The 12,696-nt window shown below is 36.2% G+C and overlaps 1 protein-coding gene across 1 annotated transcript in view; it reads right to left on the reverse strand.

The window, feature by feature from the left end:
* LOC120769491 (trissin receptor) overlaps positions 1–12,696 on the reverse strand; it is a 225,170-nt gene that overhangs the window by 55,692 nt on the left and 156,782 nt on the right. Inside the window, exon 4 of the mRNA XM_040096520.1 lies at positions 8,607–8,751. Coding sequence (XP_039952454.1) covers positions 8,607–8,751 — 145 coding nt within the window. The remainder of the gene's footprint in view (positions 1–8,606; positions 8,752–12,696) is intronic.

Consider the following 12,696-nt stretch of genomic DNA (forward strand, 5'->3'; position numbering starts at 1 on the left):
GCGCTTGATGCGAATTTTAACAGACCTAAGGCAGCACTATCGATCTGTCAGCTAGAGAGTAACTAGTTATCATTTCGATCATGTTTCTACAGTCCCTTTTATCGAGTGCCAAGAAGAATTTTGTGTACTTCTGAACTACCGTTTCCCACGTAGTTCGGTCCATCGGGTGTTGATTTTCTTTACCTTGCTTCTGTCGAGATCGTCGTTTAGACAATACATGCGTTTCCCAATGGCATGGCACTCAGTGGAAGTGAAGTTTTTTTACTTCTGGTAACACTTTCTACTGCTGCTTTGCTTCCCAGGACACTTCTGGCCGATATGCAATACGAGGTTGCTGCCTTGATGGCTGCGGTAGTCTACGTAGATGTTGACTCTGACATTGCCTGCAGGTGTATTAGGTGTATTAGGTTAAGTACTAGTTCAAGAGCCACCATTGAAGTTTCTCACTATTTCTTCCACGTTGTGCTTTTACAGTTATTTGCTGTCCAAGACTACCCCAAGGTTCTTGGTGCGGTGCTTGAGATAGAGTTGTGTCCTATTTATAGAAGGGAACTTCCATAGAGAAATTGTATGCTTTCTTCTAAACGCAAGCGGAAGCGTTTTCTCATGGTTCAATTCCCGACCAGCTTGCGAGGTGGACAGCGACGCAGGGATAAGCACCTATATGGATGGGTTCAAACTAGATAGTAGGTAATATCTTTTCAACAAAATTGGATAGCAAAATCTCCTTCCGTCTAACACACCACTTTATTGTCTTCCAAGTGTAGATCACAGCAGTTAAAGAAGGCCTTCGTCTTCCGACAAAGAGTCAGCTCACGACAAGGCATACATTTACACTACATATACATACATACAGGTAATATTTAACTATTTGTTAGAGTTTCAAAGATAGTAAAAGAATGCGTTAATCTCTTGGTAGATCTAGCATCATAATTCACGATAAAACCGTACTGGATGGCAGAACATAGTTATATTACTGCTAACTGTGAAGCAGATGAACTAGCCAGAGCAGGCACCTATGTATATCCTACAATAAGTCTCCGATTAAGCTGGAATGTATATGACTCAAGTTATTTGTCGATTTTACAATGGATTATGACAAGTTGTGAATCCCCTAATTATGTTTTTTCTTTCCAATATTAAGCAAAAATAGCAAACTGGGAAGCTTAGGAGCTTATTATTATTATTTAGAACTCACACCAAGAGAAATTGTTCGAGATGTCCACCAACGAATTTTCCGAGCATAAAACGAAAAAAATTTTCCAATTTCTTGACGCACCCCAATATATTATATTACATAATACACCGCCCTCACTTGGCTCATTCCGATAATTACAAGCCATTCAGGCAATAAAAGCTTTCTGGATTTCACATGAAAATCACCGCATGTGCGACATAATGGCAGCTGTGGTGCTGTCGCTAAGACAGTTAGCAGCAATAAAATTCTTTGAAAACATGACTAGTAAGGCAGTTAACTATGCGGAATGCTATAATTTGTGTGGGATTTCCGCTTGCTTTAATGGCCACGAAGGACAGTTCAACGCTTGATGCTTCATTGACTAAATTTCATGGAATTTGCAAGGCGGTGCAAGTGTTGAGCGAATCCAGTAATATATTTAACATAGATATAACATATTTATATTAGTATACATATATAAAATACCAGAAAAATAAATAAATTTTTGTTGAAAAGGAAAATTAAGGCCGAATTACGGATATGAGAGCGTTAGCGTGTCTCTTGGGTAGGCATTGTACGATTTAAGGCTGAAATTTGATGAAAAAAAGAATTAAAATGGTCAAAAAAATAAATGTTAACTGTAGCGAAGTGATAGACCCCTCACAACTGCATTACTTACAACATTAAAGAGTATAAAACAATGTTTATCTTGATTTGTATCGGTCAGTTTGTATGGCAGCTATATGTTACGGTGATCCGATCTAAGCGAATTCTACGCAGATTGTAGCGCTGACTTGTGTAATAATTGGTGCTAAATTTCGTGTACATATCTTGTCAAATAAAAAAGTTTTCTATACGAAGACTTGACTTTAATCGGTCAGTTTATATGGCAACTATATGCTATAATGTTCTGATCTTAACAATAATTCCAGAAATTGTAGCGTTGCCTAAGAGAATGATTGGTGCCAAATTTCGTGAAGATATCTTGGCAATTAAAACAATTTTCCATACAAAGACTTGAGTTTGACCGCTCGGTTTGTATGGCAGCTATATGCTGTAGTTATGCGATAACAGTGGTTCCAACATATAAGCACCTTCTTTGGTAGAGAAGGACAAAAACATGATTTCAGATCTATAACTCAAATACTGAAAGACTTTCTCGCGTATATATCATACAGAAGGAGAGACAGACAGGCATGGCTAAATCGACTCAGCTTGTCGCCCTGATCACTTTTAAATACATTAAACAGGGTCTCTAATATTTCCCACTGGCTGTTATGAACTTTTTGGACTACTTACTGTACCATGTTTGGTGTATAAAAGTTATTTTTTTTTTTTCAAAATTGTTCAATCACCCAAAATTTGTTCACTAATTTTCAAAGTCATGAAAAATTGCTCAATAAAATACAATAAATATTAGTTCATACGAAACTCTACACTACTCCGTTATTTAAATTAAAAATCTTGCAAACTTTTCATAATTTAAGCGGGTTTTGATTATTTGTGTTCGAACTGACTTTAAAGTCAAGCTGTACAAATTAAGGCTATCAGTATGACTCTTCATATGCATATTAAATCCCAGCAATAACTTAGCATATGCGCACCAATCCCTTTATAAATTATTACAAAAATATATTATATTTATTACAATAATCAACATTGACTTGACTCATTCAACCGCTACCTTGAAAGCATCATACGCTTGAACGCCATGACAAGTGTTACTTATACGCCACGCCGCCACCAATTTTGTTTAAGTAGAGCGTGGATTTATTTGTGCTCATAAGCGTACATAACACATATCCGCAGCGCGTATATACTCATAATTTGTGCGAACATGTGTGTGCGCGATAAAACTGTCTACATTTGTCTGAAGGGTAACATATGGGTTAAATTAAATTATGAAACCGACATTTACACGCATGAGTTATTACGCATTTATGCAGATAAAGGTAGTTAGTATATATAAAATACGACACAAAATTCCTACACTCACACAATCGCTACTTTTTCTTAATGCGAAATGCTTGTTAAAATGTTCGCACACACAATTACTTAGCCGAAAATACTCACAAGTACCCTTGTATACCCGTGTGTGCCGCTGCCTTTGTCGTTTGAATATTCATGACAGGCATATCAAATTAGTTCTGACACCTCATGTTGCAAGTGCAAATGTTTTGTTAATAATCAAGTGGAAGTAAAGATTTTCAACAATGCAAAGATTTATACTCATTTGGTGCTAATTTCGAATTAATGAGCTGTAGTGTACACAGTAGTAAGCAGTGTCTTAACTCTCAATGAGTTGCGCGTACTCAAGCGTGTCAACTAATAAAGTTAATAGAAGAAAGCTGGGAATAAAATTTAAGTTTATCAAGCACTTTGTAATACTAATGTTAAGTTTTAGATCATTCTTTTAGTTTCAGTTTCCCTCCAGTGGCAAACTCGAAATCTCTCTAACTCGATTTTTTTTTGTGGATTATGGTCTTTATATATGCAAGATTTTCTACATAGAAATAAACTCGGCTAATATTCTTAACACGCCGAGAGCAAATGCTCTCTTATTTCGACAGTAATCTTTTTGTAACTAGGTCAACAACCTTTTTCCAACTTTGGTGCAAGTCTTTGATGTTAACTGAAAACTAACTAGTAACTAACTAGCAACTAACTAGTAACTAACTAACTAACAAGTAACTAATGGATATCCACAAGCAGTTTTTTTCAACCTCGGCCTTGCAGAAAATTGAACAATGAACGATGTCTGGACCTTCCTACCTTAACTTCCTCGATACAACTTTTACAATTGGAACCCGACAAGATTGGACAAATCTTTGTAAACGACTATCTCTCCGACCTTTCTCACTTTCTCTCCGCACGGAACTTAATACTCTCCCCCACTAAAATCATAGCGACCATATTTACAAACTAGACGAAGGCGTACAGACTTGATCTCAATATTGCAGTTGATGGGTGTGAATTTGACAGTCTGTGCTCCTTCACTACTCATATGACCGCGATTATCACCAAAGAGCCGCAACAAAATCCTCAAATCGCTAGCCGGCAGTACATGGGAAAGACAAAGAAACGTTGTTGCGAACTTACAATGTAATCGGCTGTCTCCTATTGAACAACTGCATAGTGAGTCCCTAATACTCCCAGTTAAGGAGCATAACGAACTCCTCAAATATATGTCCTGCGTGCAATGAGTCTTCGCATGGCATTGGTCACCCCTTTGCATGACCCACCAACCCCACCCATCTGGCACCCCTCTACCCTTACTCCGTTTCCCACGAAACAGCACGTTCCTTGATCCGTCCGTCCTTCATCGACGACTACTTGGCATCTTAACGGGGATTAGGCATCCCTTAAAACAACAAGATTGGACAAAGTCCAGTGAGAACTTCTACTATTGCAAAAAGATGAACCTTGCTGAGAATATGCAGTTCAGTGGATTTCCCGCGGTACACACTAAGGCTGAAAGGTCTCTCAACCACAGGAGATGGTTATAGACCAGCACCTGTTAAGCTCACGCTAAGTCCAGAGGTCCACTGTAAGGACTACGGAGTCCAATCTGGTTCGGAATGTGTCGTAATCGGGACGAGGTTGCTCTCTCTTGCTCGTTTTTACTGTTTCCAGCGATACCACTATGACCAGTTAACGAAAAAGCTTTATCTTGTTATAGTGAGGAAAAACACTCCTCATCTAGCTTTTAGCAAATCGTTAGTTCAAAGACAGTATGGCCGCTCTGTTGTCATGAATATTCGCCTCTCTGCAGGAAACAGCATTTCAGAGCGATGTAATGCTTTCTTAACTGCCGTCACATTTTCTTGAAAAACGCTATAGTCATTTGGTGGCTTAAAACTATGCTTGATGTGGAGCCTCGACTCATACTTCAAATAGCTCAGTGCATCTTTTCTCCACCGACTTCGCCTCACTCTCATTTCTTTGATAGGTTAGGGTAGTCTAGTATGCTACTCATCCACGCATAGACCAACTTTGGACCTTTAGGATACCAGATGAAATTCAGTTACGGGACCTCTGAGAAGTCCTTTAAGTTGCCTGCGCTTGACAAAAACTTCAATACACTATCGATACTTCTTCTAGTTTCTCATACGATTTCGTCGATAACTGACAGAAAAAAAAGATTTTGCATCTCAGTGATCTAAGTTCTTAGGGATGCCGTCAAAGTAGGAGAGAGTTTAAGAATATTCCATTTTGAACTCATGTCATGTAACCAGTCTACAGCGAGCTTCCAGTAATACACATGTCTGCTAAAGTATGAGTCTATGTATAGAAGGGCATTCAGTGCCATTAATGGCATTGTTCATAGTTCAACACAGATGTATATGAGATCTACTCGTTGGACAAGTTCAAACATCTTAGCCAGTGTCGCTTTTCCGAGTGGCATCCACTAAACGTATACTTCATAAAACTTTATTGCCTTGGCAGCTCATAGAGGCAAAGCTCAACTTTTGCCGAGCACCAATAATTTGCTTTATTTGAAATCTCAAATGAAGTTTCAATAAATTCAATGCATACCACAAGCGTTGAATATTAAAAAAGTCACTCGCCACAAGTCTTCGCGCCACCGCAGACAAGATAAAAGGCTGCGCATACAACGTGGTCCACAGCAACTGCCCATTCAGATATAGTACATACATACATATATGTAAGTGAACCTCTCTGCATACTTGATTATGCACAGCAAACACATTTAACTCGTTCCACTATGGCTTTGCGCGAAAACTTAAAACTGCACGCATATTCGATTTTTGCACAATTCAAACTCGCCTCATTTCCCCCACTATTAAGCGGCGTAAACTTTTCACTTTGCCAGCAAAAGGCATAACTTTTCTTTGTGTGTGCGCAATAAATATTTTTTCACTTTTTTGCCAATTTTTGTTAAACCAACATTGCTTTGACGTAATGAAGCTTCAGCAAGTCGATTAATAAAGAAACAACAACAACAAATCGCACGGTTACTGTGCGCTAAAGCTGATTACAAAAGTGCTGCTTACATGCATGGCCAATATGCAGGCATGTATAGATGTGTGTGTGTGCATGTTTGTATGGTATATGTGTGTACTGGTATGTGTGTATGGATAGTCTGCAGTTTATTTTTCATTTTTCGGTTTCTCGTTTCGCAAACAAATTTACAGTAAATCAATGTGCACGCACATGCAAAGGCGCTGCTGAAAGCTCAGGCAACAGACGGCAATTGCTTGCTAAGTAAACAAATGCAACACATGCATATATGTAGATTTCTATGTATATTAGGGTTGAGGTTCTTCTCGAGATGATTTTTCATGCCTTATTTTAAGTTTGCCACGATGTTTGTAACACTCAGATGACGTTAACGGAGATCCTTTAAAGGGTGTATACATATAAATTATCAGCATAACGAGCTGAGTCGAAATCATCTAAAATCTAATTTCAGGTCAGAGATATCAATTTGAAATTATGTACATTTACGTCCTTAACTCCCCAAGAAGATGCATACTTGTCGGAACTGGCATTATCAAACAACTATAGCTTATAGCTGTCATACATACTGTACGATGGGAACCAAGCGCTTATATGAAAAACTTTTAAATTTATCAAGATATTTTCATCAAATTTTGCAAAACTTATTTCTTGAAGCAACGGTATAACCTCCTGATAAATTTCTTAGATCGGACTGCTATAACATATAGCTGCCATACAAACTGGACTATAAAAATTAAATTATTCTATGGAAAACTCTTTATTTACCGAGATATCTTCACGAAATTCGGCATGAGTTATTATCCAAGGCTATAATGCAGGTTTTGAAGATATTCATCTGATCGCATCACTATAGCATATAGCTGCCATACAAACTGAACGGAGCGAATTAAGTGCTTGTATGGAAAACTTTTTCATTTGACGAGATAACTTCGCCCAATTTGACACGGATATTTTCATATATAAATGGTACAATCTCTAAAGAAATTGTTCAGATCGGATCACTATAGCATATGGCTGCCATACAACTGGCCGACTTCTCTGTATGTAGTACTATATACCATGGGATTTTTGAAATTTGGCATTAAGCAAGCAAACCTACAACTTTAAAAATATGATATTCTAATAGAAAATTTAGCGCTCTAGAGAAAAGTATTTCATGATTTTTTCATAAAACAACTCCATTAAAAGTTATACGCAGTTTATTTGAGAATCTTTTCTTCAGGAACTATGCATTCATGCAGTACACCATGTCGTATGAGCAACAGAGAAAAACGGTGCTAATGATTTTTTTCAAAACTCCACTCCTTTTCAGTCTGCGTATAACTTTATTAAAATTAAACATCAAATGCACGGAGACTCGGTTATTGAGTAGGTGAGCATTCGTCAGGTACACCATGTCGTATGAGTAACGCAGAATTTATAAGGCACTTATATGAATGCTCAGTACATTTGATGGGTAATTTTAACTGCGTACAACTTTGAAAGGAGTGGTTTTATGAAAAAAATTATGCAGAACTTTTTTGAAGAACATTAAATTTTTTATAATAATATTTCACTTATAAAGTTGTAAATTTATTTGTTTTTGATGTAAAAATATTACAACGAAAGATCAAGAAATCCCATGTAAAATACATTAGAGCTTCTTAGCTAAAGATAAATTTTATTTTCAAAAACAATAACTAAAATTTCAGTGAAGTCTGCAAAAAAAAATTTACTGCAAAAAAATCAACTTCGCCGATGACGTACACCCTAATGTACATATGTGTATATATACTTGTATGTGCGTTTAATAGCGCGTTTCTGCAAACATTTGCATACCGCACACAAACACACACATACTTGCTGCAAATACTTGGCTTTTGTTCCTGCGCTTGAATGCAGTGAAAAGTTTAAAATTTATTGACGAATTGTGTAAATGCTTTTGTGGCTTCGCTCATTACGGCATTGCGTCGGCTGGCGCCATTATTAACGTTTGCTTGCGCTTTCACTTGATTTATTACCGTAAACATAATGCAATTGAGCCACTCAAGTGTTATCGGTTGCATGCACATACATACATATGTTAACATGTGTGGCATTTTATCTTTAACTTCTTCATTCAGGCGTGATTGACTTGCCAATCTTATATCTCATTTCCTTACATTTATTTTAAACGGCAGTTGGTTTGGCGCGCGATTAAAAATTTATTTTGCTGCGTGAAATGCATATGCCGTAATTATGTAAGTTTTTTGCTCATTAAAATTTCCTTCACGCTATAAAAAATTATTGTTAATATATAAAAGCAAGTAATTAACATTAAAGAAATATTCTTTACTCAGCTAACTATATGATATATCTACATATGTATATATATATTGTATAAATAATTGTGACAATTAATTATCTGAAACTTTAATAATCTATATATATAAACAAATAGTTGTCTAAAAAATTAATTTTTACTCACCTATCTATAAGATAAATCGATAAATTTTGCATCACACAAAATAGACCCACACAGAAGTCGGCTAATGCTAAGTTTGCTAGGAAGAAATTCGTTATTGAGCGCAAGCGCCGCGATAATGTTACAACCAGTATCACAAGTAAGTTTCCTGTAAGCAAAAGGAAAATGAAGTTTTAATGTAAGCTTTTGGTTAAATTATATAGACATAAAATTTTTTGTTAATATAGGTTAGGTTAGTCTGGCAGGCCAATGAGTCACGCGTAGACTAGTTTGGCTTTTTTGCCATATCAGATGGAGGTCAGTTACTAGATCCATATGTCAGAAGTCATCTTTGAGTATATTAGTCATCTTTTAGTATACCTACACTGTGGCTTCCCTAACGATACCTCTTCCAGTGAATCATACCTTTTTTTAATATATGTAGTATGTATAAAAGGAAAAAATAATTTCATATGCGAACTAGTAAAGTAAAGTTCAGTTTTTAGTACACATCTTTCTTATTTATAACACAAATTGTTCAGATCGGATCACTACCATTTAGCTAGCCTAACTAACTAATTATTGATTATTACAAATTCTAAATTATTTCATTTACATTCCTTTCCAAAAAGGTATATGTCTCCGCTAAATAAATCACTTAGTTAAATTCAAAACCCAAAGTGAAGTTGATGCTTGAAATTAGTTCCTTCCAAAAACTGCTTTATAGATTTGTATATGGCTTAAATTGTAATTCCAATTTCAATAGATTAATTCCTTTTTTTAGAAGGAAGGAACATTCAAAATCATAACATCGTTTATATTAGTGCAAGGTCTAATGAAAATTAATCCATAATTTTCACAACAAATTGATGATCTATCACATGATTCGAAAAATTCACGGTTTCATCCAACAACTTGTTGCCATTCAAAGGTAATTTAATTTCAAATGTCACTTTCATAGAAACTCTAATTCTTGTTGGTAGTCTATTTTTACAAATTTCCCTTGAAGCGAATTTTCCAAGAGCAACATTATTCACCACAGACAGAAACAGGTACTATTAATCTGTTGTCAGCACTGGACTATGCGGTTAGAACCTTAGAACCATAGATAAGAACGTGTGAATTTGTTGTTGTCAATACCGGGCGGTTTGAACCTTAGTACCAAAGACAGAAATGGGTACTATTCATTTGTCGTCAGCACTGAACTATAAAGTTAGAACGTGCCAATTAAACTGTCTGCTAGGTATGCTTGGCCTGACAATGTTTTGATATATTAACATAACTCCACTTCTATTTACCGACGTTGGCCGTTTCAGGGCGATTGTTTCATTCAGACGGTCTAAATATTGATAGTACAGCGCCGAACTCCAATCGCACGGCATAACAAAAACCAGCCGGTCAATAAAACCAGCCTTCTCTTGACACTGCTTAAGTGCCCTATCACCACGTAACCATCCGCTTCAGAAAAAGATATATTCTATTGCGATTTGTAAATTTAAGTTTGTTTTATGAGATCCTGGTTTTCAATAAATCCCTTGTGATATTCGCTGTAGTGGCAATAATGCATATTTTGCTTATTAACGAAGCCATTCAGGCAGAAATCAGCCTCATCGCTAAAGATCCGGATCATTTTCGTGTTGTTGCTTAGTCCAATTCCTGAACATATGACAACTGTGGGGATCAAGCGGTTTTAGTTCTAACGTCAATTTGATTTTGTAAGGATGTATGCCTAGATCTTTTCATAAAATTCGCCACAAAGACGTTACAGAAACAAACAATTTACTAGTTACAACTAACGCTGTAACTCTGTATTAAATTCAGAAGCAATTCCAAGGGCATAAACACGTTACAAAGCAACTTGAAATTCCTCGTATTCCTGGTACTTAACTCTTTTGCTTTTAAAATTTATTGATACTTCGAGGAACTTCCTATGGCTCCCACTTAGCCTTAAGCTTTCTCACTTCTAACAATTTCTTGTTATTAAAGTAAGAAGTGCTTGTACGAGTCTTTACATCGATTAGTAACAGCTTCATGTTATTAACATAACATTAATATGCTGCTTGGTATGCCATAACTCTATTGCTTTTAACAGCGAACCGCAAATAAAAGCAAGAGATACATACGGTGGCATCGATTCGCCACTTTTCTGTTCAATATATATCTTTTCTTTTTTACTTAGGAGTATGTGAACACCTCATTACTGTGGTATATAGTAATACCTTTCCTCAAATATGTTGAAATTTGTTCAAAATATTTCATATAAAATTTCTGTGTAATCAAAAAATCATTTGTTGACTTTCAAAAAAACTCTTTTGGTATTAGCAACAAACGAAAAGGCTTAGCGACACGAAAAATAAATGCTGACGGAAGAAGAGTGCACGTGCGCCTAAATCCAGGAGGAACACCACCGAGCTTAGTAAAGACAGTAAACAATTCGAAAGAGTTGACAATCCAAGCGGAAAACAGCAAAAAAGGTGCCTAAAAATAAAGTGAAATATAATCAGGAATTCTTTTAAAAATTTTCGCTATTATATAATTACAATTGCAATGAATATGACCAAGCGCCGGCACTGCGGCATATTTAAGTACGCAACTACTGACATTTCCTCTCTTAAAAGAAGAAGAAGAAGGCACGGATTCATTGAAATTTGGTCGCAATGCAACCATTGCAGCCACAATCAGAAAGAAAATGCACCAACTCACACAAACCAAATATAACTGTAACTACTAAATATACATATACATATAAGTATATGTGTCTGTATGGCGGCAAGCAGGTATAAACATTTAATGGCAAAAGTTTTTCAATTAAATTTTATTAACCATCTTAGTCTCGGTGAGTCGGAAAGTTTTTCGCTTGTCGCCGCTTTCATTGTCGTAACCTTGGCTTTGACTTGACTGCGTGGCTCTCTTGTGGCTCACTTAAAAAACTCTTGAGAAATTATAAACTTATTCTTGTCACAAAAGCAAATTATTTACAATGCAAGGAAAACAAGTTGAATAAATGCATAAATAATATTCACGACGACTAATTACGGGCAAACAACTGCGAGTAGAGCAAGGAGTAGCAGTTGTTATGCGAGTTTTGTGAAAAGTTATGTGCACTGGAGGCGCTCAAGTGTAGACTTTCGTGCCTTTCTTTTCAAGTGGTTGCATTTTTGGCATTGAGTATAGTTCGCGAGTTATTGCAACCAGCCAATTTATGAGTTTGAAATTTTTTTTTAATAATAAGTTTTATAAGAAAATTATGATCTCTACAATCCGCTCAGAATGAAAAGTCGGATGAGCGAACATGGTTTCGCACTCTCTCAAAGTTACATATTCTGTGTTGTAAAAGAAATCGCTGAGAAAAGTCAATTAATGAGAGTAATATGGCTTGATACTTAGACTTTTAGACAGGTCTATGCTGTCAATCTTTGACTTAACCAAACTCTTTGGCAGTGTGAATTACAGCAAGTAGCCCTCAAAATCTTAAATCATTCCATAGGTAGGTATCTTTTTCTCACTATTTCAAACTTATATATCTAGCTTGGAACATAAGAGTCCGTCCCTTACTAAATCGACACAGACTTTTTTTCTCATACTAGATAACAACAAACTAACAAAGAAGCAAATGAATATGAGATTGGACTCAACGGACGTACCATTTGAGATGTAGATGCGGCCGACATTTGAAAGAGTTAATCTTCAAGAGATAAATACTAAAGAATGTTTTCCTCACAATTAAATTTGAAGTTTCTATGTTTTTTCTTTAAAAAGGGAAGGAACTTCGAAATTGATCACGAGAATAATAATACCAAATACCGACTAAGCTCTTTAAATGAGTTATTAGCTCTACCTTTAATTAGGACTATCAACTAACTTTACTGAAGCTGCGGAAAAAGACGATCATATGTCACCTGGTCTACGAAAAGGGAGCTAACGTGCGAAAACTAGTTTTCTGGGAAAGAGCTGTTAAAAATCAACTATCATCGAATTGATTTTTTGACACCTAAGCCCCCTTTCCGTAGACCAGGTTACATATGATAAATAGGTAACCCTGATGTGCTCCAACATGCTTCATATCTTCAACTTAAAATTATTAAGGTACCGCCATTAAATTATCTTAACGGCA

This window comes from Bactrocera tryoni, chromosome 2 (assembly GCF_016617805.1).
Source record: "Bactrocera tryoni isolate S06 chromosome 2, CSIRO_BtryS06_freeze2, whole genome shotgun sequence".
Classification (NCBI taxonomy): Eukaryota; Metazoa; Arthropoda; class Insecta; order Diptera; family Tephritidae; genus Bactrocera; species Bactrocera tryoni.